Raw genomic sequence first — 27669 nt, forward strand, 5'->3', positions numbered from 1 at the left:
ATTTGCTGTTTTTTCTGTTTTTGTTATTTATTTTCTCTTAGGATGTTCTATTCTCTCACAGCACTTAGACTTTCATAGTGTTTTTTTAATTTTTTTTGTTCTTTGTGTACAGCTGCCTTAATTAAGGGAATGCGAAAAATTTTTCAAATTTTCTTTGGTCTGCGGTCTGTTAACATTTTGATTAACCAATGATTTTCAACAATCAGGAGCAGAGGAACTGGAAAGAGGTGACAGACAAAACTTGTAGTTTTTATGACCGTTTTACTGATATTTGCTTTCTCATGAAACTAAGAGCAACTTTCTGTGATAAACAATATTCTCTAATAATGGCCTTAATGTAAGCATTTACAGTTTAAAACATGATTGTAAGAGAATCTTTTTTTCAGCTTAAACATTTTAAATAGAAAAAAAACAATAACCTAATTCAGATCTATTCTGTCTCGGCTTCCATCGCAGTTTTATAACACTAATGTGCAGTTATGTAGCCAGTAACCAATTAAAAATTTAACACTTTCGACTGAGCCCCAACAAAAAGGCTCGGTAATGTGCGTACGCACATAATGTTCCGACCACGCTCATCCACATTCTTGACTTAATTGACTGCCAGATGATGAAGAGATAGCATTAACCTAATTCAGAATTAATTTACTTCATCTTTTCTGTCTCGGCTTCCACCTCAATTTTTCAACACTAATTAAAAGGTTATGTGCAGTTATATAGACATAATAACAATATAAAAATTTAACACTTGCGACTGAGCCCCAATAATTATATGCCACCAAAACGGTTTTGAAGAAATAGCAATGAAACTAAAGTTATGCCACAGTACTATTTTGAATTATTCTATACGATTAAATTAAAAATCCGAATTCGCCAAATCCAACATTTCACAATATTTTCAGCACGAATAATTGAACTCCCTGATTTTTCAGCCTTTTTTTTGTTAGCAGCTTTCAACGAACAAAAAATATTTATAAAATACGCTGCATTCTTCCTGTTAATCAATTTGTAATCTATTTGCACAGTCCTGGTCATGTTTCTTTACTTCTTTATGGGGAAATTTCTACCATATCTTTTCACCAATACATATTGTCGACATTATTACATTTTTCCCTTGAAGAGTTATGTTGAATTTTTTACAGCATAGCGAATACTTGTGATATATTTTATCAGAAATAGTTTCAATTCTTCCATTGAGAACACATAATAACGAATAAAAAACTTTTCGCGAGTAAAAAGTGTGAACTCTGCACTTGATCAAATATTTCAAGTTTATTCTGTTGTATAAATCCTCGAAGATTCCTGTGATATGGTTAGATTTTCACTTGCCCACTGCGTTGAGTTTTTTGAATTTTTCGACCTCTAACATGAGTCCCGGGATGACTTAATAAACTTATACGAACAAAAATTTCTGCTAACTGTGTCTCTTAGCTCCTAGTAACACTCACGTGTAAACCAATGGCAAATACACTTTAATAATCTGTAGCTTCGACACTTCGTATCGTAAATTGTAAAACCTAAAAGAATGATAGCTTCAGAATTGATTATGGAATATATTTTGAAAAAATCAACGGAAGCGACCAATTGAGGACTTCTGCATTCTTTCGGCTCCAACTTTGAGTAACCAGTTAAGTATATGATTTGCACTTTTATATTTTCATATCTGATGATTTTTAGTTCAAAGTTATCAGTTTTGTTACTTTTTGGTTGGTTTTTGTCTATTAAAATAAAACATTTCTCAATTAACTAATATTTGGGACCTTAGTTTTTTTTAGTTCATGACAGAATATTTCAAACTAGTCACTGAATCTTTTAAGCTTACTTAATTTTCTTATAATTGCTATGTAATATACTGATTCAATTTCGATTACTTTAAATTATTCATCGTTGTTTTATCAGCTGCAGTTTTTTAAACATTTTTTTAAGTTGTCTGAAGGTTGCATTTTATTTTGATAGAGAAATAACGACTTAATTGACCTAATTACTTTTTTCACTCTATTATCAGTACTGAAATCTTTTTTGATAGTAGACACTGTTGATTGATGTTGTGAATTTTTATCAGGCACCCTAAACTTGCGTAATGTGACTTCTGTCTTTTCACAGAATCGGAAACCAATTTTATACTCTTTTCATTTTGCTAAACAAGAAGTTTTACATTTACCGTCGCTTTTGTTCTGTTTAATATTGAGTTGTTGGGTCGGCTGGGTTTTTGGTGTGGATTTATTTCGGTCGGAAAAATTTGCTGTAAGCTTTTGAGGAAAGGACAGTGGTCCTTAATATGAAAATTTTATAATTAAAACTTTATGTTAACCCGGGTTTCTCTTTCTTTATTTGTCTTTTTCCATGTAACAAAAGTTATAATTATTTTCTTCTAATCGAGATAATAAATCATGAAATAAATCAGCTTTGACCTTGTTGATTTTGCAAATTTCGACGATGAGAGCGATTCGGAACATTATCAACTCACGCCCATCGTTAAGCCTGATTGTTCTCGTGTAATTTGGATGCCAGGCAAACAAACAAACAAAGTTGCAGTTTTAGGCACCAGAAGCAGGGCTATGAACAATAAATAGGAAAATGTGAAAGTACTTGCTATTATTTATCGACCGGTTTCATGTTTGAGGTTGAGAAGTACACTTAACGTGAATGGCTGAACAAATAGTCGTGAGCAACATAAGGACTATTGTGAAATGATTTTCACAATTTAGGTTATTACGCAATACCATAGGCACCATCAGTTTCAGACGGGGTCTTTACCATTATAACCCCACCCCCATGAAATTATAGCCCTAGCCCCCCATTATGGTAAAATTACCATGATGGGGGTATAGGTTATCTGACAACTAAGCTGGGGGGCTATAATGGGAAAGACCCCATTAATATGCAGTATTTTGGGTACTAATCAATCACATGCTGCTCAAAAGGGTAAGAATTGTTCTTTGTTTGAGAGGAGAGGCTAGTGGCTCTACGAATGTCTCTTACCCCCCCCCCCCCACCCCAGAAAATTTGACCATCTATAATTGACATTTAACTACATGCTGCTCAAAAGGGTAAGAATTGTTCTTTGTTTGAGAGGAGAGGCTAGTGGCTCTACGAATGTCTCTTACCCCCCCCCCCCCACCCCAGAAAATTTGACCATCTATAATTGACATTTAACACAATGTCATATGGTCATGAACTTTATTCAAGCAATAGCAAATGCTAATGAAAACAAAAATTTTGTTCACGGTGAAAAATACTCCAGGGATCTACGTTGATCAAGAGGTATCTTGCGAAAATCATGTGTACACAATATCGGAGGAGCCAGCCAGTTAAGACAAACTAATTAGAAAACTAATTAAAACTTGAATCAATAAAATTATGAAATTGGCGAAGCATTTAAAATCAGCAAATTTCTCCTTTCAGAGACAACATTCGCTAGTTAAACAACTTTCGCTGGCAAACTCAAAAACAAATTTAATATTTTCATTGGAGTTTAATTATGTCCTTTAAGACCCAGAAGAGAAAAAGAGAAAATTAGCTGTCGTTCTTCGAAGCTCTTCTGTGCAGTGTATTGGTTGTTCTGTCTATGAGGTAATGGGTTAGTTGACGTTGCATGTATTGCTGATTAAGAAATGGTCGCTTTGTTTCGGGTTCATATCTAAAACAAACAAAACATAGCTTGATGAACCCAGAACCGGCCACTAAGACTTTTAAGCACCTTTCAAATGTTAAAGCACCTCAAATAAAATTGAAGATTAATATTTTTGATTAATATTTTCAGAAACTTTAAAAAAAATTAGTTGTGATCAACAATAATTGAAAAGGTTAAATGAAATTGATGTTTACGGCATTTAACACATCAATTCAAGCAAAGGGAGACAAATATTTTTGCATTATCTGTACGTCAATAGCTGCGAACAATAAAATCATCAGTATCATTGAACAACATTGCAGTACCTTTTGAGCCTCTATTATAAACTTGCGGTATTATTAAGAAAAACAGAACTAAGACAAACTTTTCGGAGAACGTTAAAAATTGTTCAAAAATAGATTACCAGGACAAAAGTGCAAAAAACCTGGCTTGCCGTTGTTTTTGATAAAAATTTTGACAATTAACGTTTCTGGGAAAAAAAGCCTTTACATTATGTTTCCCTAAGATTGTTTCTCCATCCCAATGTTTACAGTGAAACTCTATTTGGAAAATATTTCATAAAAGGCGTCTACAGGTGCCAAGTTTTCAGTACATTTACTTTTTTTCATAGCTGGTTTTCACTTTTATATCTTAACGCTAAGTGAAAGTGGACTAATCGTACTCGTATTTAATCCATTCAATTGGTCGGTATTGTGCAGTCATTTGCTTTGAAACCTGAAATGGTTTTCGATACCGAAATCGAAAAGAATGATACTGCAACCGAGTGGACTCATTACTTGTGACCTCTGCAAGATAGATGTTTTGCTCAAATTCATTTGCTCAAACAACCTGGTATTTCTCAAAAAAAATGGTATTGGAATGCCACTCAGATATTATAGGTATATAGGCTCCAAGAAATTGAAACAGAAGTCTTAGAAAAATGATTTTTCTCACGGTAACTTGATTTGTTTGGAATCCTCATTTGCTAAATTTTGTTATAAAAAACTCTGCAATTTTAACGACACCAAAAGCATCTCTCAGACAAAAGCATTATATATATTGCCCAGCTTGACAAGAATTAGTTAATGTAAAGTTCATATTTTTATTAGTGACAACAGTCATTTTTGTCATTAAAGATAACAAAAAAGTTTTTTAATCTAAATAATTGTGCAAGCCTAAATAATATTGATCGAATTTCAACCGTTTTGCTCAATTTCCTTGGATCTAGATTTGGTGCCACAAAAACGCAGATGAGCCGAAATAGAAGCGCAAATCTGGATGCAAAATATTTTTCGTAAATTTTCTTAAATCGATTTTATAAAAAAAATGTTAATGCCAAACTGCAAGACGCATTGATGCTCTTTTATTATTCGCCAAAACAAGAAATAGTTTCCTGATATAATGAAAATGAGAACCAAAAAAAAGATTTTTTAAGCCAACTCTTTGGACTACTTGTGGAACACAAAAACATGTGCGAAGCTCATTGCTTGCCAAAACGTATAATTATTTAGAAAACAAGGAGGCTCGGTAATGTGCGTTCGAACATAAAATTCCGACCCCGCTCTTTTACATTTCTTACTTAATTGTCTACCAAAATATTAGTTGTGACTACCAGAATATGACTACCAAAAAAGACGGCGATAACAATCAAATAATTACAAATAATAATTACGACCAAAACTCGTTGTCCATTTTTTGAAAACCATCAATTATCCAAATCAAAATGGCATCAGATAAAACTTATACTAAGAAGATTAATTAGTTTTTTATGAGAAAAAAAATACGTGACTTTTCCTCAATGCAATTTGGTAACAAGTCGACAAGAAATGAGCAAAAGGGCAAAGTTTAATAAAACATTATGCATCAAATGAAATCATTGAGAGATTCGTTTAAAACTCCATAGAGAGCGATTGAGACTTTTCGTTATCCAGCATATATCATTCAACTACAAAAGAACGACAAATACATGCAAAAAGGAAAAATTTGCACGAAAACGATGTCCCAGCTAATTAAACGTGAAGCTGTTCGATAAAAACAATACGAATCATTGATTGCATTTTTTTTCAAATGACCAAAAAATCGCCCATTTTTGTGATGCTGTGAAAACAGACCTACAAAAATGTGCAAATACGCAAAAATAACGAATATTTTATGAAAACTGGTTGTACCAAGAACAAAGACCATTTGAAGAAACTAAAACCGTAATAAAGAGTTAATTGTAGTTCAATAGATAAGGGATGTGAATTTTCTATAGAGATGCTAAGCTACAAGTTAACAGAAATAAGATTGTCAAATCTCAAAATCCATTTGTTTTTATAAAAACAAATAGTTTAAAAAATCATAGCCAACCTAAGCTTTTGACTAAAAGTTTAGACAGCCTATCTTGCAGGATGAACTAAAAAATTTCACAAATAACTTTACGAGAACAAAATGTTGAAGCCATTAATATTATAAAATATTAAACCCGAGAACATAAAATCCTTACTCGCGTCACTTTCGATAGTCATGAAGTTTTTTTTGTAAAACGACTATCACAAAATGACAGCAAAAGGACCACCAAAAATTGAAAAGTATCTAAATTTCATAAAAATCTTCTGAAGCAAATTGTCTAAGCCCTGAAGACATCAGTCAAAAGGATTAAACAACCGGAAATTTATCGTTTGGTTCGCCAAAACTTTGAGGAGGCCTCTCAATAAGGGGTAAGTTGAAAGTTTGACAAACACAATGGGAAAAGCTGAAAGTTTTACTCTTTTTCTAAAAAATCTAATTTGAAAGTCAATGAAAACATTAGCTACGTACCTATATCAATTATTAGGTTTATTGATGTATCTGTAGTTGGCCACTGAAAACTTTAATTATCCAATAATGAGCATACGAAAACAAATATAAACCACAAATAGAGGGGAAAAACTCTAACTAATTTTGCAAGAGAACGTTGTCGCTGCCCTTAAGACCATATGTTATGAAAACAAACAACATGTTCATTCACAAATTGTTTAAAGTTTGTTTCAGTTGGATTGTAAGGTAATGTGACAATTTACTAAAGAAACAAAAACAACAGCAAAAATGGGCAATTATGCACAAAAATCAAAAAAGTTTTGTATGAAAACTCGTGGTACCAAAATAAAGAAAACGTTCTGTTTAAACACTCTGCCACAAAACTAGTTTGTATTCAATAGGGAAGGAAGTTTCACCTGTAATTACTCAGTATCAGCAAAAAAAATGACTGAAATAATTTTAAAAATTTACAAGTTCAAAAAATCACTGAAATTTCCTTAAAAGAAATACATTCAGTGACATAAGAGACATTAGATATTAACCGAATACATGGAGCAGGTTCAATTAAACCTCTTGAAGAAGTTATTTGGATCTTTGAGTGGTTAGACTTAGTTATCAGACTGCAAAAAGAACAACAATTGAAGGCCAAACAAAAATTCAGTTGAAGTTTACTAATACCTTACGTTCGGTTAGTACCCGAAAGTAAGCCATAAAAACCCTTAGGTTCTCTGAAAACATCATTTTTAGGAAAACTGCAGCTTGCTTAATTGGAGCCGTGAAGAAAAATTGTCAGTAACTAACATTGAAAAAATATATATATATATTTTGAAAAAAAGGCAGCACCAAAATAAAAATTAAAAAATTTCTGGTTGTATAAATCCAAGGTAATTTCAAACCTATCCCTTTTTTTCGCACGCCCAAAAAGCCGCCCACGTCATCCAAATCTTTGCGAATTGGAGCAATTGTTGAGTGAAATTAATCTAATATTAAAAAAAACAACGACGCATTTTGCATAAGTATCGAGTTAAATCTGCAAAAAACGGCACAATTTTAATTCCAGAAGATTTTCATAGCGCACCTAATTTCAGCTAGTGCTCTTTTGCAGATTAGGGACTCTGTGTAAAGGTTTCTAGGTCACTACGTCTGGCAAACATCAACAAAGTAGACCAAAAGCACGTTTGGTGCCATTTTTTATTAAAAAAGTTCGAATTTTGAAAAATTTATCACAGATTTCAGCCAAAAAACAAACTTCAATCAAACAATTCACCAACGCTTTTCTATATCTAATGGTAACAATAACACTGTGCCGTTAGAAATTTCAACTTATTTTAATTTATATTAGCGAAATTCTGCCAAATTTTAGCAAAAATTACAGAAAATGTGAATGAATACTTTCGAATATTCACAAAATTTTAAACCTCAATAACTCCCTGTTAATAACGAAATTAGAAAAAGTCTTTTTAATTCCATATTGCAGGTTGTACGTGCTTTTTAATGATACCCCTCACAACTCTACGATGGATATATCGATCGGCTAAAATTGTCTGAACAAAAAAAAACCCAGTTGAGTATATAATTCCTTCCTCCCCACTAAAGTGGGAGTCGGAACAATTATGCATACAATATTGCTTGAGCAAAAAACATTCCTGCTCTAAAACAACCTGCTAGAAAACAAAAAGTTGGTGGTCAGATGACATTGGGTGAATCGGCATTGTTTATTAGCATTGTAATAATTAAGCTTAATGAATTAATAGATAGCAAAAAGACCCCTAATAGAAGAAAAAACCCTGCATCTTTTCCTTGAAAGTTCGTTGTCTAATATCATATTAACAAAAGGTGTTCTAGTTTTTTAGATACACGATTTCTTGGGGCAAAATGAAATCTTTTGTAACAAAAAAGATCTTGAAAATTCAAAGTTTTCAAACAACTTGCTCCATTGTTGATTTTTTCAACAATTAAATTTATTACAATTGATCCGAAATCGGCTTCCTTTTAGTACTTTAAATGTTTCCAACAGCGTGCTTATGCACCAAAATTGCTGTCTTTCTTCTACAAGTAATTTTATCCTATTTGGACTAACTGATTCAACGCTATGATCCTTTTATTTCGTTCAACTTTTGATGGAATTTGAAATAATTGTTCCACAGGTCTTACTTTTCGTGATCCCATTTTCGTGTGATAACTACAAAATAATTGATGGTACAAGGTGAAATATTCCGACTACGTTCTTTTTCGCCCCACCAGGTGTAATTTTTTCCCGTCATTGCGTAATAATTGCTCCAATATAAGCTCGACCGCGGGAAATAACAAGTAACAAGTGTAAACTTTGCATCCAGATTGATAAAAATTTGATATAAAGTATCAAGCTTTGATATAAATTTTTTATCTGTGAAAAATTATTCTAAAACTTTTGTTTAATACGGCCCTTCTATCCTATTTTCCGCCGGTAATTCCTTACTAGCTTTCTTTTTAAATTTGATTTTAAATTTCAACTTGAATTTAAATTTAATTTTAATAGTCATTCTATTTTCAAATTGTATTATTTCAGCGTTGATCGGTTAATTTTCGTTGCGTCCAAAGAAGAATCTCAAGACTGAAGGTCGATTTTGGTCAAATTTATGAAGTCCAAATTGGAGTTGTTTTAAACCGAATTGAAGTTATAAAAATAGATTGCTATCAATTTTATCAAACAACTTACATAATGCTATCATTTTGAACTGAATCCCCTGTGACGCCAACACCTGATGAGAATAATTGCTCTATCAATTTCTCGAATTTGCTAATTAACCTTTATCACCAACCAGCAATAATACTCTATTCACAATTATTTGGGTTCTTATTATCTCACCAGCCCATTTTCATGTATTTCAAAAGGTAACAATTGTATATGTATATATTGAACAGCAGGAAGATATGTATTGTGCGTTCGAATAAAATGATCCAGCGCACAAAAAGCGGATCTATTCTGTTTCGCCCACAGATCTTTTTTTTCTGTTTCGCCCACATTCATCATCTTTTTGACGTTTGAATCTTGTGCGATATCTCAATTGCACCCGCAAACTACGAGATCAAAAACGTGCAAAATAAAATGACAAAAATCAGGGTACATTATAAGAACTGCGCCATGTACGGAAATCACAAAATTGGCTAATTTTGCTAATTGATTTTTAGCAATATAAAGATAAAAACAAAAGAACTTTATCCACTCTAAAATCAAAGGACTACAGCATTATGGCTCCTCCAATACATCAAAAAAATTTCTTTAAAAATATCTGATATATTTGATCTTTAAAAAATGGGATCAGAGGGAACACACGTTTTAAGAAATGAGAAAATTTTAACAACTTTTTCTGCCGAGTAATTATAACAAGATGTCCGCTAACAAATCCAGCAGAAAAAAAACTCGTTTCTTTACTTTTAAACATGAAACCCGTTATTATGACAAATAATAAACTATGGTTTTTGTTGGCTGGAAAAATATCGGATTGATACGCTTATCGCTACTTGCTGTTTCTTTGTTTCCTCTATAAACTAAAAAACTGCAGCAGATTTTCTCTAGAATCGAATCAACTATTTTAGAGCCAATCAATTCCGCCAATTTTATTTTTCTTCATATATATTGAGCAGAATTGATTTGACAATGTCCGACAACATTTCACAAAAAATTGTATACATTTTTCTATAAAAAAACTACGTTTATATTCGGTTAACGTTTTCAATCCTCCAGTTAACGTTTTCCATTAGTTTTTTGAATTCTGCTTTCTGGGAGGGCCTGATTTGGTGTTTGTTGATAACTGAATTCTAAGAGAAAAAAATCATAAAACAAGAATAAATACAATTTCAGTTCATTAAACACTTAAATAATTTCGTCAGTTTCACTGGCCCTGCATCACCCTCCTAGTTCCATATAATTTTAAACGTTGCATCTCAAGATCTGGATAAAATTTTACCTCATTTCATATAAGACCTGACAGAGAAAGCAGATGTATGTACAATTTTGTCACATAATGAGCTAATTATTCAAATTTCAAATTCCAGATTCAAGAATTTCAAATTCCTGATCAAAGTAATTCGCCTGCTCTTTCTCTACCCATTTTCTTCTCTGCTTGCGTGTTACTATTTTCTGCGATGTTCTCATCAATGTAATTTATTGGGCCTGCTGTGTATTTACACTCACAATTATTTTTTTCTTTAAGTTATGTCTTTGGGTCATTTTATTTGTACCTTTCAAGGAAGGTGCATGAAAAAATCTATTTAGTTTTAGGATTTGTAGGCCATTCAAAAGCGCTTCTAAATATGATTCAGTAGTTTTTAGAATCCATTCCAATTGTTTTCTCTTTTGAGATCCAAGAATACTTTGAGACTAATTAATTTGCAAACACATGAATAACAACTAGAATCAATTAACACTACTCGATATGAAACTTTCAAAATTGTTTTTTGTTTCTCTTTAAAAACGGTCTTCGTTGTATTTTTCATCGAATGGAAAAACAAATACGAAAACTAAATTCATAGCTACTTCAGTAACGTTACTTTTCGTATAAAACATTTTCAAAGCATTTTTTTCTTTGTTTTGCTTAGTTATTCCCACTCTAGTTGAAGTAAAGATTTCCTCAGAGCTATTTGAATGGTTATGTTTTTTTTCTGCAATTAAACTAACTGATGGCCAACTCTAACTTAACTGACAGCTTCGAAACTACTACGGCAGGGATTTTGGTTCCTCATAGTTGGACATGCCCGGACCTGAGTCTTATTGCATTTTAGCGCTGAACCAGTATATTTCTATAGTAAAAACCGAATTTAATTTTAGCTGATGACTGAGCAGTTAAATGTCTTAATTTTGTAGCTCATAACTGATTATTACTATAGTAGTATAAAGCTTCTTATATTTAAGCTAGCTTATGGCTTATTAGCACAAAGCCAACTTAGCTCGGTTTATATAACTTGCTATGCAGATTAAATGTTACAAGTATCCACGCGGAAGTTCGAATTACATATGAAACAAATCTTTTTAGCGGGAGTTAGTCTGTATATATTATTGTTCTTGCAGTTAGCTTTATTCAAAAACAAAGACTAGCCAGTGCAAAATGTGACATAAACAGAGTACTGGCCATCGAAGAATGTCTTTAGCCTGATTCAGCGCTGATTTTCTATGCCACTTACACCCGGCCAAGGCCCATAACATCTGATTTTTGTAAATTCTATAAGATGCTTGAGTAGAAAATGTATTTGGGCTGAGAATGATAAACTTTGTGTTCCAAAACTCATTGATGACAGTATTTTCTTGATGTATTTGTCTATCTTCAACCTAACGTCTAAGATTAACACGTTATCATTCGGAAAATTGAGAACAAATTAAACAGCGATATTTTTACATGATAATTTTTAAAATTAGACAAATTGCGGTACTTCGCTTATTTCCTTTTTGTCAGCATTGTTCCGTCTTTATTCGCTGGCAGTAACTAAGTCTACATTGTCTATCTTAACTTGTTTTGGGATATACTATAGAACTAAAAATTTCTTTGTTTTTTCTAGGTAAAATTCTGTCTATTTTTCAATTTCCGGTTTTACGACACCCTCAATATAACGGTTTATAGATATTTTTTGTTTCAATTAGTAGTGATATATGTTTATTTTAGAATAATAATTTCAGTTCGTTTTTCACAACCTTCCCAAAACCATTCCTTGGAATTTCATCTACAAAATAAACACCACGAATCTTCTTGTGCTCGGCTATCGAACTTTCAACGAAGTTGATCAAATTTTCCAAAACTTCTGTCTTGTCTTTCGCATTGCCAAGTTCTGACAAAACGACAAACGCTACTGGAATTTCGTAAGATGATTCGTCCGGTTTTCCAACTACTGAACAGTCGACTATCAGGTCACTTTCCATTAAAATCTCCTCAATTTCAGCTGTAGAAACTGAAAATCCACGATATTTTACAACCTCTTTTAGCCGACCGCTTATATAAATGTTAAAATTCTCATCAAAGTAAGACAAATCGCCAGTTTTGTAGAAACCATCAGAAGTTAAGGAATCTGCCGTTTTTTGAGGGGCGTTGAAATAAAGCAAAAATGGGCGTGGTTGTTTAATTAATAACTCTCCACTTTCACCTGGTTTTGTTATGAATTTTGTATCGTTTTCAAGGTCAGCGATTTTAAACGAAACACCGGGGCTTGCGATACCTATTGATTCTATTTTACTGGGTATAGTATCGTGTGTGCAAAACACCATCGAGGCGTTTTCAGAAGACCCGTAAAGGTTTTTGACCTTCATGTTGGTATTGCCGCTTCTGGTTTTAAGCTGGCATATCATTTCGAAATTAGGAGTCGACGCTCCTGTTAACAGACATTTCCAAGAGCTAAGATCGAATTTGTCCAAATGATTGTATTTTGCAAGCGAATTTATAACCGCGGGTACTGCTAACAAGTGGGTTAGTTTGTGTTTTTGGGTGATTTCCAACAAGCCAACAGTTCCCGGGTAGTCGGTGACAATAAGAGTTGGTCCTTGAAAGGACATGTCAAGGAACGCTAAGTTTTGCCCGCCTCCGTGGGCTAAGGGTTGGGCAACAAGGGAAACATCGGTGGGCTATTTCAAATATGGATCTGTTTCAATTTATTAACAGTAGAATCAAAATAATAAAAACTAAAACTACATATTACATGATAACCAATTTTAACTGGTCAAAAATTTTCAGGCTTCAAAACCTTAGCATTCGTGAGGTAACTAAAAAACGGATTTATTGTAAAGGCGCTCCGAGAGAGGGGGGGCAGAATAGATCCAAAAAACGATGCTGGACGTTAAAATTTTGTCGAAGATGTTCGAGTACCATGCTGCGGTCCCAGACCGGATAATAATATGTCCAGACAGCCCCAGGCTGAAGTATTTTATGACCAGACCGCCGCAGACCAAGATCTTATATTTATGATTTACAGAAATTATTGTGTATTTTTCCCTAATTGCCTTTCTGGTATAATGTTGAGTTAGGGTCTTTTTTTCTGTTTTTAATAAAATGTCGCTCTAACTTGTCGAATGAAATTTCAAATAGTGAGTCTGAGCAGGTGGACGCCGTATTCCCCGACAGGGCGTTTAGCCGACAACCAAAAGATTAGAAATTTAGCCGATAATTTACCTAAAATGAGCTAGTAGAATAATTCTGAAGGTTTATCGTCACAAAGGTCTGCGTGGTTCCACCACCTCCCCACGGAGAGGCCAAGTGGAGCGCCACCCGACCACACACCAAAGATAATGGTCAACCGAACTACTGATTTATCGACCTATGAGATTTTTCTTTACCAATTATGACAAAATTGTTGTCTAAATCTCCCATTTTTCCCCTGTCGGCTAAACGCCCTGTCGGCCAATTTTCCTAGCACCGCATGCGCAAAACGAAACAGATCCCTCTAAAGTCAAGCATCCATTATCAGCAATGGCCAGACACGAATAGATAACCATCTTGTCCGTGATCTTGATCGCTTTCGGAGTTCCAGTAGTTCCAGAAGATAACAACAGCTGGCAAACTCCATTCAATTCGTCTGGGTTGTATTCGGGTTTTGATTTTGGGTTTTGAGGTATGTGGGTTAAGTTTACAGTATACGTGAATGAATCCCCCTCGGGTTCTGTAATGAAGAGATGAGTCAAATTTGGGTGATTGATTCTGGATGCATGCCTACAAAAGGGCATTTTTGGGTAATTGAGTTCAAAGAATAATGGATGATTGCAAATTGAGGCCAATTTGGTTTCACCAAATCTGTAAGTCCCCTATATGGGGATAATTTGGGGGGGGGGGGGGGGGGGTCAGGGAGTGGTGATGGCAAATTGAACCAAATTTGTTTTCACCAACTTGGCAAGTCCCTTTTATTGTAGCTTGGGTGAGTAATACCTCAATTTTAAATTTATTGGAAAAAAATTAGCCACCGAAAAGAGCATAGTATGTTTTTGCTTGAGGAAACTTGTGCTTCCAGTGCCCACTTTTTAGTGGAGGTACTAGATTGATAATAGTTTGTCAAATCATCGATCACCAACCATGAATTATTGTAGCGAAAAAATGACCATTGAAAAAGAAACGGCAGCAACTAATAGCACAAATCATAGTAAATCACGAAATAATGTATAGTTTATTTTTTCCGACAAATGTCAGCCAGTTTAAAAAATTGCGATTCAAAAAAATTAAGAGCAGAGTTTTATAAGCAGTTTTAGTTTAACATAATTGTTTTTCAATTCCAAAAATTATAACTATGCCCCGATCAAAATGCTTCATTTAATCAGGAAATTTGAGTGCAGTACAGCAAATTTCAGTTGAAATCCCACTTTGAAAAGTAATTAGTAGGTTTAACGATGGTCCTTTACCGATGGAAAATTGTAAGTGATGCATAACCAAGCGTTTGTTACAAAATTTCGAATCTTAACAAAATAATTTCTTATGCCGCCATTATTTAAAGCTTTCTAATGATGAATGTATATTCTTAGTTAAGTTCAAAGTGTTTAATAGATTTAAAAAATTAAAATAAAATTGGATGGCTCGATCCCTGCTGTTTCTGTTTAAAAACATACCTCTCGTAAGATTTTTGTGTCATAATCAATACAGTCGCACAGGTAGTCGTAATATTCCGACTACACTCGGGCCACGGAGAGTTGTGATGTGTCGCTGATATTACGCAATCACAGATGTATGACGCAATTAAAACCACCAGCCAATCAAAACAGTTCTCTCCCACCATGTGCAATATAGTCCTCTTATCAATTCCATAACTTTTCAGTTGCTTTGCAATTTGCTGACTAGTTTCAAAAAGTTGCTTATAAGTAATTTCCCGGTCAGTTATCGCTTCGATTAAAGAGCTCTGGGGAAATTTTTTGGTGAAGACATGCTCTATGAATTGAGCCATTGTATCCCACTTTTCGAGGGATAAGTCATAATCGCCCAAAGGGGAGTAAAATATTCCGTTTGAATCGCAAACATGAAGATTCTTCGTAGAAGTTTCCATTGTGATAATTAATTTTCAGAACGCGTTGACCGATAACTATTAATAGATAAGTCCAAAAATGCTAATTAGACCGTATTAAAAGAATAATTAATTATCGGTGATTTTTGCTCAAATTTGTGTAATCTAATTTTTACTTCAGGTTAACCAAAAGTTATTTTTTATCTAAAATACTTTTCTCAAGATTCTTGGCTATTCTTTCGTGAAGCAGCTTTTAACAATTTCTGCAACAAAAACAATATCATGAGCATCTTAAACATATTTGAACAAAAAGATAAAAGGAAGCTCGCAGACTAGGATTAACAAGTTAACAAATTCAACTTTCGAGAGTTCTTTGGGTAATGGCCGATAAGAACATTTACCAAGCAGGGTATAATTATAGTGGATTATTAAACAAGCAGTGGTTAAATAATGAAATCAGTATATCAACTTATTCAGCCTTGAATCGTTCGAAAAGTATTAATTAATAGGTGGAGCTTGAAGAGCGGAGAGTTATGATCGCAAAGTTCTCATGATCATTAAAATAATTTTGCGTCACTGGAAAGCTTCAAAACTATGCACACACGCAAATATGCAAGCAAGCAAAGTGACAAACAAACTATTACATTTTAAAAAATGCCGGTGTGTTTATGCGTTGATTCTATAGTTGCATTTATGTTCTCCTGGTGCAAACCAATCAACGACTGGTTATACAATCCGTTTTTGATGACTGCCTGTCTTTTCAGGTTGGGAGGGCTCAACTTGCCAAACAGACATTGACGAATGCACTCCATTATCCCCTTGCACCAGAGAAAATGCCGATCAAGACTGTGAAAACAAAACCCCCGACCAGGGTTCTTACGACTGTCATTGCAAGTTTGGGTGGACATTGCCCAACTGTGATTCAATTGTGGACTTTTGCGAAGACGAGCCGTGCCAGAACAACGCGACTTGTGCGTCAGAAGATTTTCTGGGACCTAATTGCACATGTATACCTGGTTTCGAAGGTGAGCTTTAAAATTTACGAAAAAAATTGAATCCGTCTTTTTTGAAGCTCGTTTTCGTGACTGACAAATGTTCAAAAAGTATTAAAAGATCTTTTTGATCAACTTTACGAGACGACTGCACGCATACCAAATTATTCCAATATTGCTTCCCGCTTATTTTGCTTATCCGATATTCCACTTTTTTTAAAATAAAATAAAAACCAGTATGAAAACAAGCTTTTTTTAATGATTTTCAGTGTTCTGCGAATATGAAAAAAACTATCAAAAAGGACGGTTTTTGAAAGTTTGACAAAATTTCAGTAATTTTCTAGCCTGTGTTATGGATTCATGAGTGAGTGACTTAATAGCTTCCAAGGTCGACATTATTCTGATTTTCTTGTCTCTAATCAGAGTCTCTGATCTCTGATCAGCTATCACCGAAACTTTGGGTTTCTTTTCTACAAGGGCCATTGAAACCTTGTATGAGAAAAGACCATTTTCCAGTCCTTAACCTCCGAATTAATCTCCATAATCACAAAATATTATGTTGTGAAACAAATGTATATTGTTTCATTTATTTATAGTCTGTGTAAAATTTTACTGATCACTCTATATTGCAACATAATGCTATAATTTTGGTTCATTTTCCGTTTGAGCTTACCATGAGAACATAAATGGCAAACTTAACGGTAGTTTTTTTACATAACGCATTGCTCTCCCAAATTGAAAACCTGATAACCATTTCTTAGCGGGGAACCTTCAAATTTGTCTCTGGTATCACAAATATTAAGCAGAAAAAACTTGTCGCGCAATGTCAATGTTTGTGTACAAAGTTAAACATCTTGCATCTATTAGGAAGAAACTTGAGTAAAGGCCCGCTTAAATTGATCCAACCGTCATAATTTGTAATACTTGTAACTTTATAATACACAGTTTTCTTATTTTGGCCGACCAATTTCTTTCTCGGTAAAAAGAAAAAAGGGAATCATTAAAAACTTCTCAAAAATTGAATCAAATGTTACAGAGACATTTTTAGTTTCGTCATTTCTCACAGAAAAAAAATACTTAAAAGTTATCAACTTCTTTTCGTGACTTTCAACGCACTCAGACAGCTTACGTTAGCATGCAAAACTTCCACTTTTAAAATCAAAATAAGGTTTCCCTGATGGCCAGTTTTGAATTTGCCATGCGAATTCCTGTGCCGATTTAGCGCAACGGAAAACTTAGTGCGAATTTCGTCATGCGGTTTCCCACTACCCCTAAAAGTTTTGAGCTTGTAACGGCTGCTCTCCTATCAAAGTCAAGGAGAACTTTACACCGCTCAGATTGTTTCAGCGGTTTCAAATCTGTCCACATATTGTGTTTTTGCAGTTAAGTTTTGTGAACTGTATCACCCGCTATGCTCTAGAATGCCGTTGCATTACCTGATACTCAAAAATTATAAATAACTAATTGTTCAGCTTTGCTGAATAACAAACTTGTTCCAAACAATCAAATTTTGCTTGAGTTTTGGTTAATAACTCAAATTATAATTCGAAAATGCAAAACCCTTTATGTGCAGCTCTAGATAACTGTGTTAGCGACTGGTTCGGGTAAACAATTTCTATCTCGCTATGTTTTATTGTTCTGGAAGACCTTTTCCCGGTAATCAAAGTTAACAAATGTAGCCAAATTCGCACTTTAATCAAAGTTATCAAATGTGACTAAATTCGCACTTTGTGCTTTTCAGCGCACTCAATTGCGAACTATTCTAGGCTTCGTTAAAGCCAGTAAAAGAAACTGACTTTATGCTTTGCACAAACTTTCTCTTACTTAGGAACTTTGTTCCTTAGAAAGAAAGTTTTGAAAATATCAAAGTTAATTCTCTTTCCACCAGACAAAGTAAAGTTTGAACTGTACAATCAATAATGTGATCTACAGAAAAAAGACAAGATAACAAGTAATTTACCGCTCAAGAAAGTGTGCTTCAATATGCACTGTATGACAGTTAAATAAGATAAAGTCAACAAGTTTCATCTGATTTTCGGTAGTTTTTCAAGCTCCTTTTATGCTGCTGGTCACGTGGATTTACCTGTCAAATACAACTGTTGATTGGTTGTAGATAATAATGTCGACAGAATGTGATCATTTTTCCATGATGTCACTTTTTCAGTGTAAATTTGATGTCATGGGAAGTTTGTTAACCATGTAGAAGTTTTATCGAATATTCTGTATCAATAGCAGGTTGATTCGCAATCCAATCGCAAGAATCTGATGCAATACTGTTAAGTCGTAGTATTGTTTCGCTGGTGGTTAAGGTAGTTCGAGTTTGAGTTTCACTTCATGTATGACGATGGTGTACTAATAATAGTTGATAAATATAAATGTTGAGCTAAGTGAACAAATCCTTATGGCTTCAGCAGAATGTGGCATTAAATTTCGTTCTTCATGCTATTCTAGCGTTAATGCTTGAAATGGCCTTGAAGCGCTATTCAATTTGATTTCTGAGTTATTAAGCTCAGCCCCGATCTTGCCGGCCCGGTTTTCAATCGCGAAAACATCTTTTCTAGGTAGTACTGGGGCGAGCTTCACTACTGGTCTCTTGTACACTCCGTCGTTTGTTCGAACTATCGCCGATTCAATCACACCGTCAGACCCATCGATGGTCTCCGTATCCCGACCTTTACTGTAATATCCACGCTTATCGATCTCTTCGATCAACCAAACGAGACCGCCTTCTTTAAGGTTTTCATTTGCTGCAGATCGCCATTTTTGTCGATTATTCAGAGTTGGCAGATAATCTTTACGAAATCTGTCCCATATGAGATTTGCATAGGCTTGAGTTTGTAGAAAGAGCTTTCGATGATCAACAAATTCTTCCGCGCATGGTAGGTAGGGTAAGCAAACGTTCATGTTGCCAAGCAAAAAGTGATTGGGGGTCAATGCCTCTAAGTCATTAACGTCGAACTGACTGGGGTCAACGGTCTTGTGCTCAACGTCTGCTCAACAATACACATCGTTGTTGAAAGAACAACCTCGGTGACTGATCTGTTCCCCAATACTGCATACATTGCTTTCTTGCAACTTCTCACCGACCGTTCACATACTCCTCCGAAGCGAGGTGCTGCAGTTGGGTTGAACTTCCATCTGATTCCTCGTTGAATTAGATGTTCTTCGATCCCTTCTTTGTTCCATGCCGCAACGTACTCGTCAAACTCTCTTTCAGCTCGGACAAAGTTTGTCCCGTAGTCACTGATGATTTTTCTTGGTTTGCCTATTCGTGCAATAAATCTCATTATTGCATTGAGACAACTATCTGTGTCAAACTTGGGTACCACTTCTATATGCACCGCTCTCATATTCAGACACGTAATGAGACAACACCATCGCTTTTCATTTTTTCGCCCAATCTTCACAATGAAAGGGCCAAAGTAGTCAACTCCAACATTTGTAAAAGCTGTTGAAACATCTAACCGTTCTTCGGGTAGATCTGCCATTACTGGTGCTATCGTTTGTGCTCTGCCTTTTGTGCAGTTAACACACTTGTTCTTGATTGATCTTAAGAAGTTCCGTATGCCTAGGATCCAGATCTTCTGCTTAACAATGTTTCTTACATGCTCAGTGCCCTCGTGTTGATTGTCCTGGTACTCGTTTCGCAAGAATAATTCAATCGCGTGACGTTTCCAATGTAGCAAAATTGGATGCTTTGCACTGAAGTCCAATTGATTTTGCCTATTCCGCCTTTGGCTCCAATAAATCCTTCCTCATCCAGGAAAGGTGAGAATTGTAGGATTTTGCTGCCTTTTGGAATTTCCTTTTCAGTTTTCAGAGATTTCATCTCTTCTCCAAACAGTTCTTGCTGTAGTAGATTGAAGATTGTTGCTTTTGCTTTTTTTTTCTTCAATGCTGACTACCAGTGTTGCCGGTTTGTGTTTGTTCAATGCTCGCTGTACGTATGCCACTGTATTTACTAGTCTGTTAAAATCGCTGAATCGTTCCCACTGAAAAACAGCTTTCTTCTCTTCAGCCTGTATCATGAAGACTGATGAGGGTATATTCTCTTCATCTGATGCAAAGATTAGGTTCACTTGCTCTGGCCATTCACTTTCTGATCGTTTCAACCAGGCCCGCCCAGTGAGCCAGTCACTTCTCTTGAGTTCTTCAATGTTGATTGCTCTGATGCCAATGTCCGCTGGGTTGTTGATACCGCTGACACGTTTCCACTGTGAAACATCAGTTGTATCTAGTATCTCAGCCACTCGATCGGCCACAAACACTTGTTGTTTACGATGGGAACTGTGTATCCACTGCAATACCGTAGTTGAGTCTGACCAAAAACTGCCACTATTTATCTCCATTTCATGTTCCTTGACTATCTGTTCTTTCAGCCTCACTGCCATGACTGCCGCTTGCAATTCCAATCGCGGTATTGAAAGATGCCTCATCGGTGCCACTCTGAATTTTCCAATGACAAATGCTAAGTCATCTGAGTATCTTTTTGGTTGTGAACGTAGATAGGCCACTGTACACATCGTGTCTTCAGATGCGTCAGCAAACACGTGAAGTTCGGTTTTTTCCCTCTCTCTGTTGAAGTATCTTCTATCGATGCTTCTTTCAGCCACTATTGGAAGTTGTTCTTTCCATCTCAGGAATTCTGCTTCGTCACCAAGCTCTACTTCGTTTTCCCAAGGTTGCCCATTCCTAGTCCAGATGCCTTTCAGAAGTCGTCTCATGTGAACACTGAACGGAGCAAACAATCCGATCGGGTCGAATACTGAAGATATCAATGAAAAAATCTTCCTCTGAGTTATAGGTGCGTCAACTTCCTTATTTGTACCTCTGCATACTTGAAGACTGTCATCAATAACTGTCCATTGTAGTCCTAGCACTGAGGATCCCTCCTTATTGGGTTCCACTTCGACTTGTTTCGTGTTGCTGATTGATTTCAAGTCTTCTGGGATTGCTTTGGTAACTGCATCGTTGTTGCTTATCCACTTCTTCAGTTCAAATCCATGTCGTGAGAGAGGAAGTTGTAGTTGGTTGAAGACTTCAATTGCTTCTTCCGGGGTTTCTACTGATTTGATGAAATCGTCCATGTAGAAGTTGTTTTGTATTGCCTTTGTTGCTATTGGATAATCTCTTTCGTTGTCCAGTCCCACACGCTTGAGAGCATAGTTTGCACAAGTTGAGAACTCTTTGCTCCAAATACGTGACGCTGATATTCGTATATCTGAACAGGTTCATTTGTTCTTGGACGCCATAAGAACCTCAAGCAACTTCTATCCTGTTCGGGAACTTGAACTTGTAGAAACATCGATTCGATGTCAGCTGTTATAGCTATTGGTCCTTCACGGAATCTGAATACTGTTCCAATCAACCCATGTATCAGATCAGGTCCTGCTAGTAGCTTATTATTTAGGCATACTTCTTTGTACTTTGAGGCAGCATCGCAAACACGTCTTACTTTGCCAGGCTTGTTCGGGTTTAGCACTGGATGGTGTGGCAAATACCATTCTTTCCCGAAGATGCCTTTCACTTCAGACTCTTCCAAAATCTTTACGAATCCCTTTTCTACATTGGTATCTATTGACTATCGATACAAACTCTTCAGGTTTGGGTCCCTTTGAAATCTTCGCTCCAGTGAGTAAAGCTGACCCAGGGCTGAGCTGTAGTTGTTCGGTAGGTTTGGCTCTGGTTCACTCCACAGCATTCCCACTTCGTACCGCTCGCCTGTGAACTTTGTCGTACTCTCTAGCATCTCCTGTGCCTGCAGTTCCTTCTTTGGCTGACTGACGACGTTGATTTTGGAAGCATAGGTTTCTATGTCCCACCAGGTTTGGATATTCTCAGCCACTTTCACATCTTCAGTGAAGGCAAAATGACAAACATTTTCTCTTCTCTTGCCCGTCATGGGTCCACTGACTACCCATCCTTGCTCTGTTAGAACGGCGAAAGGTTCACTTCGTATTCCTATCTTGTAGTCCAATGGGCGTTGTTGCTCATAAGCACCTTGACCAAGGATGATGCCAGCTTCCATCAAGTTGAAGCTTTTGTTGGGTAGAACACTCAAGTGGTTGAAGCTTTGCTTCAGCTTGTTGTAGTTGTAGTTTGTGTTTCCCAAGGATATTGACGGGTGTGCAAACGCTTCGATTGAATGCACCTTTGAATGTAGTCCTTTATTTTGAGAGGAACCTTTTCTGTCTTCAGGTCCTTTGTTCCGTGTATGCCAGCTATGTTGAGCGTCACATCGGTGCCTTGGGCTCGTAACTTCTCTTGCACACTTTGATCAATGAATGAAATCGTTGATCCACTATCGAGGAAAGCATATGTGTTCAGCCTGTTGCCACCGCTCTGTATTGAGACAGGAACTATCTGAAGAAAACTAGTAACTTCGTTACTCTGGTTGATTGTTGCTGTATGATTGTCGTCCTCCAATTGGTTTTCTGAGTGTAGCAATCGGTTGTGCTTCTTGATGCATCCATTGATGCCGCACCCATTGACTTTACGATCTTTGATTGCATGTCTTTTGCCTAGACATCCGTAACAAAAGCGTTGCTTTCTCACTGCTGAGTACCGATCCATCACACTCATGTTCCTGAATAGTGGACGGCTCAATTCTTTATGAGTGCCATCAACTAAAGGACAGTGATCACTTTGCGTTTGCTTCGTTTCTTTCAAGTTCAAACTTGCACTGAATTCGATGTTTTCGAGAGCCACTTGTCTCTATTTGTGCTTCTTCGGTCTTCTTCTCTTCGCTCTCCCTTGAAAACTGAAAACCCTTCGTGCACTAATGCTATCCTTAATAGTCATTTTTCAAACATAATCAAATCAGGCCAAACTTCATCTTTATTATCAACATAGAACCACCACTTCTCTTTGAGAACTTCAGGTAGTTTATCTACTGCCATATAAAGTGTCAAGCTTGACTGCAGATCATCGATCTGCTTGTACTCTTTGAGCACATCCACAAAGATCGAAACAATAACTGAGAAACTGATCAGACCTGTTGAGTCGTGAGGTTTCATCTGATTTGCTTTGCGAAGACCCTCCAGTTGTGCATCAATGATCACATGAGGCCTTCCAAACTTCCTCTCCAGAATGCTCCATGCAGCACCATAGAACTGTCCAGAATAGCCCATTCCAGAGATTACTGACCTTGCCTTGCCTGTCAGTAGAGTCTTCAGATGGCTCATCTTCTCTGAGTCTGGTATTGGTCGTTGATCCACTGTAGCAATGAACATACTAGACCACTCCGGCCACTCGAGGGCGTTTCCATCACAGTTGTTGAACTTCAGCTTTGGTAGGCTACTACTACCTGAATAGCCAATGCTGTATCGTAGACCAGCTTTGAGGGAAACGTCCCGGTCTTCAACACTTGAGGATCTGTCTCCTGAACTGCGATATCGTGAGAAGTGGCTATACCTGTTCACGTCAGGGGTTACTTCGAAGCGAGCTGTTGATCGTTCTGGTGTTAGAAGATTGTCGATCCTTCTGGCCCAGTCTGAGACATCTCTCTTCTTCGGGGTCCAGTTGAAGGGTGATTTGTCTCGAGCACCAGTTGATTGGGAACGAGTATCATGGTTCTCTAATGCTGTTCTCTTCACTTTGCGCTCTAGCTCACGCTCTTCCTCCAGCAGTTGATGATTGGTTTCCATTTCCTTCATTTGCATTTCCAGCTCTAGTTTCCTCCGCTCGAACCGTGCCTGTTCCAGTCGCATCTTGGTTTCGAACTCGATATCGATTTTCTTCATCCTTTCCTCGCGCCTTTGCTTTGCTGAAGATGTTTCCGAAACATTCTCCGTCTCTTGGCCACTTGCTGTTGCTCCATTTTGTATTGTTTGAGCAACTGGGTTGTTCATTGGGTAGTTGTTATTGCTCTAGCTGTTGTTCACTGCTTGGGTTGCGTTGCTTTGCTCTGCATTCATTGCTGGTTGCGTGCCTTTGCTTATATATGCAAGCCAATGATAGTCCAAACTTGCTTTGCACATTCTTGCTTCTTTCAGATGTTCTTCAACGAATTTAGCTTGATAAGGCACAAGCTTGTTTCGACGCTGCGGTTGCTTGGATATTTCTTCTCCTAGAAGATGAACAGTCTGTTGGTAGAGGACCTATATTTTGTTGGGTCGATCTGATTCTTCAATTATTTTGTAGCCAATTCCTGTTTTAGTGTTTACTTCTTCCACTAAATCTTGGGACTTCTTGTCGTACCATTGAGCTGTCGATTGAAGCTCCTCTCTGCGGGTTGTGCGAGGTCAACTCTTCCGCGTGTTTTGTGAATTGCACTCGCACCTTTCGCTCTGCCTCACTGGCGTTGCGCTGTTGATTCGTTTTATTTTCTTTAGTGGGTGCCTTTTGCACTCTCTTCATCAGATTGGACAGCAGTTTGACTTCCACTGTCCGGGCCGGCAGACCAAATGTAGCGGCTGCTCTCGCATCAAAGTCAAGGAGAACTTTACACCGCCCAGTTCGTTTCAGCGGTTTCAAATCTGTTCGGATATTGTGTTTTTGCAGTTAACTTTTGTGAACTGTATCATCCGCTATACTCTAGAATGCCGTTGCATTACTTGATACTCAATAATTTCAAATAACTAATTGTTCAGCTTTGCCGAATAACAGACTTGTTCCAAACAATCAAATTTTGCTTAAGTTTTGGTCTGTCAAATACAACTGTTGATTGGTTGTAGATATTAATGTCGACAGAATGTGATCATTTTTCCATGACGTCACTTTTTCAGTGTAAATTTGATGTCATGGGAAGTCTGTTAACCATGTAGAAGTTTTGTCGAATACTCTGTATCAATAACAGGTTGATTCGCAATCCAATTGCAAGAATCTGATTCAATACTGTTAAGTCGTAGTATTGTTTCGCTGGTGGTTAAGGTAGTTCGAGTTTGAGTTTCACTTCATGTATGACGATGGTGTACTAATAATAGTTGCTAAATATAAATGTTGCACTAAGTGAACAAATCCGTATGGCTTCAGTAGAATGCGGCATTAAATTTCGTTCTTCATGCTATTCTAGCTGTAATGCTTGAAATGGCCTTGAAGCGCTCTTCAATTTGATTTCTGAGTTAGTTATTAAGCTCAGCCGCGATAGAGCTAATTGCTCAAAGTCGCTAAAATTGGTGAAACCATATTTGAGTCAAAAAGCTGTGCTAATTCCCTCTAACTACGGAGGCAATTAATTATCTAAATAACCAGAGTCCAAATATTTGGATTCAGAAAACGTACAAAACCCTCAGAGCCAAAAAAATCAAAAGTCATGTATACATGAATCTAAACAAATAGTTTCAATGGAGACATTTTGTAAAGGAAGAATTCGAAAAAAGTTTTCTTGCTTCAGTTTTCGACTAATTTAGTTCACTACGGTTTGGAAATTTATTATCACTGCAGTAAGAGATTAACAAAATCTGGATTCAACTACAAAAGTGGAAAAACATCTATTTTGAATCTCTTTTGAAAAATAAGTTTATTACTCACCGTTTAGTAACACTTTGCAAAAACTTTCAGCGGCTATTGTAGTTTCTTAAGTAAGATTTGTCAAGTGAAATTTGCTATACTACACTCAAGCTTCCTGATTAATTGAAGCATATTGACTCGGGCAGAGTTGTAATTCTTGAAATTGAAAAACAGATTATGTAAAACTAAAAATGCTTATGAATTTCAGCTGTTAATTTTTTTAAACTGCAATTTTTTAAACTGACAGACATTTGTCGGAAAAATTAAATTATACATTATTTTGTGATTTTTTTTATTATTTGCGCTATTAGTTGCTGACCGTTTATTTTTCATTGGTCATTTTTACAAACGAAGCAACCTTTTTTGACGTTTAACCAGCTAAACTAATTCGTTCTTGATTCTCCATGATTTGACAAAAAATAATTGAAACACTATCCTCCCCTAAGAACGGGGAATGCAAGTTTCCTTCCCCTAGCGGGCACGGGGAATGCAACTTTCCTCAATCATAAAGATTCAAATATACGATGCTCTTTTGGTGGGTCACTTTCTCCAGTATAACTCAAAATAAGTTTTCCGCCCCCAAATTACCATGCAAGAGACTTACCAAGTTTGTTAAACCAAACATTTTTAAAACACGTAAATTAAAATTATAACCAGGTGGTTAAACATACTTCCAACAAAACCATATAAAATTTCAAATCGTTTAGGTATAAACTTGAAAACATTAATTTTGTTTCAGAATCAAAATAAAAACCTTAAATTGTTTTCTCCCTAAAAAAAGATAAAATTTTAAAAGCTCAGCCGTTACTATTCAAGGGACTTTTTTCGTGACCTGAGACAAAAAACCTTCCAAGCTTTCTGAAATATTTCTTTTTTTGTTGACCAAAGCCATTGTAGTAACTTATTCCATTTTTGTCCACACTGGCTTGCAATCGTATTCTTTCTAAATATAGTTTTAACATTTTGTATAAATTTGAATGGTTTTGTTCAAGCGTTTTGAGTTAGCCTCAAAAAAGTATTCCAAATCTTCTGATTTGACTGTGTCATAATGAAAACTGATTAGCGACATTTTGGCTAATAAATGCTCAGATGGAGGGATTTTTGTCTGCATTAGTAGATCTTTCGCTCTGTCATATTTTCTGCATAGAAATCATACATTTATACCACACATAGTCTCTTGACTATTGAGTTTCAAGTTCTGTCAGATAAATTTTCAAATAAGATTGCCGATAAATATAACCGTGGAGTTACTAGTGATTAATCAAAAGAAGAATGCGCGTGTTCAGGAGAATTGGATGTTTTTAGTTAAAATGAGAGTATAGCATGAGGTCATCTTGTTTTAACGTTTTATTCAGCTGCTCGACAAAATTGGGGTTCCTGTCGATTTGAATAACAAGGTATCTGCAGCACTGTTTTTGTTGTCAGAAACTCGTTTTTATAAGGAAACGATAATCTCAAAGCAGAATTTTTGGATGAGTTCGTTTTTGTGTGTTTTCAGGGTTTGCTTGTTCATCTCTACAAATTCGTCTGTCTTGTTTAAGACTTCCTTGACTGTCTCATGTAAACTACTTTCCATTCTAAAACAGACAAAATTTAAGTCATCTGCTAACTGAATTTTCCATTGTAGTTAGACTAAATTAAATATCGTTCACTTATAAAAACAAAAAGAGGACCTAAAACAGTCTTTGCGGCACACCGTGATGTACACTTTGACAATCACAAAAGTGAATATGTTTTGCATTTTGTCTGCGTTTAGCAAGAAACGAAGAAAACATTTTTTTTCGCTTCCTGGGAAAAACCATAAAAGTCAATTTTTTAAGGGAAGTTCTATGCGAAATGGAATTAAAAATTTTTGCAAGATCTAGAATAATGGCAACAATTTCTTCGTTTTGG

At 36.0% G+C, this 27669-nt stretch overlaps 2 protein-coding genes across 3 annotated transcripts in view; one reads left to right on the forward strand and one right to left on the reverse strand.

Annotated features, from left to right (window-relative positions):
* The window catches only part of LOC142351247 (uncharacterized), a 75504-nt gene that overhangs the window by 46015 nt on the left and 1820 nt on the right, over positions 1–27669 (forward strand). For both annotated transcript variants that reach the window (XM_075403392.1, XM_075403393.1), the window contains one exon: positions 16099–16359. In XM_075403392.1, the coding sequence (XP_075259507.1) occupies positions 16099–16359 (261 nt within the window). The remainder of the gene's footprint in view (positions 1–16098; positions 16360–27669) is intronic.
* LOC142350931 (uncharacterized) lies at positions 11909–15652 on the reverse strand. Its single transcript, XM_075402958.1, has 3 exons — positions 14946–15652; positions 13743–14061; positions 11909–12980 (listed from the first exon to the last, which is right to left on the reverse strand). The coding sequence occupies exons 1-3, from the start codon at positions 15374–15376 to the stop codon at positions 12027–12029; spliced, it is 1704 nt and encodes a 567-aa protein (XP_075259073.1). The 5' UTR covers positions 15377–15652; the 3' UTR covers positions 11909–12026.

The sequence above is a fragment of the Convolutriloba macropyga genome, chromosome 12 (genome assembly GCF_964194025.1).
Source record: "Convolutriloba macropyga chromosome 12, txConMacr16.3, whole genome shotgun sequence".
NCBI lineage: Eukaryota > Metazoa > Xenacoelomorpha > Acoela > Convolutidae > Convolutriloba > Convolutriloba macropyga.

Bases quoted from the DNA above. Each gene is read 5' to 3' on its own strand.
- LOC142350931 (XM_075402958.1), bottom strand. From the start codon at position 15,376: ATGGAAACTTCTACGAAGAATCTTCATGTTTGCGATTCAAACGGAATA. The intron at 14,062-14,945 runs GTATGTTTTTAA...GCCCTTTTGTAG, and splicing joins ACACAAAAATCTTACGAGAG to GCATGCATCCAGAATCAATC. The intron at 12,981-13,742 runs GTTTAGCCGACA...TATTTGAAATAG, and splicing joins GGAAAATTGGCCGACAGGGC to CCCACCGATGTTTCCCTTGT.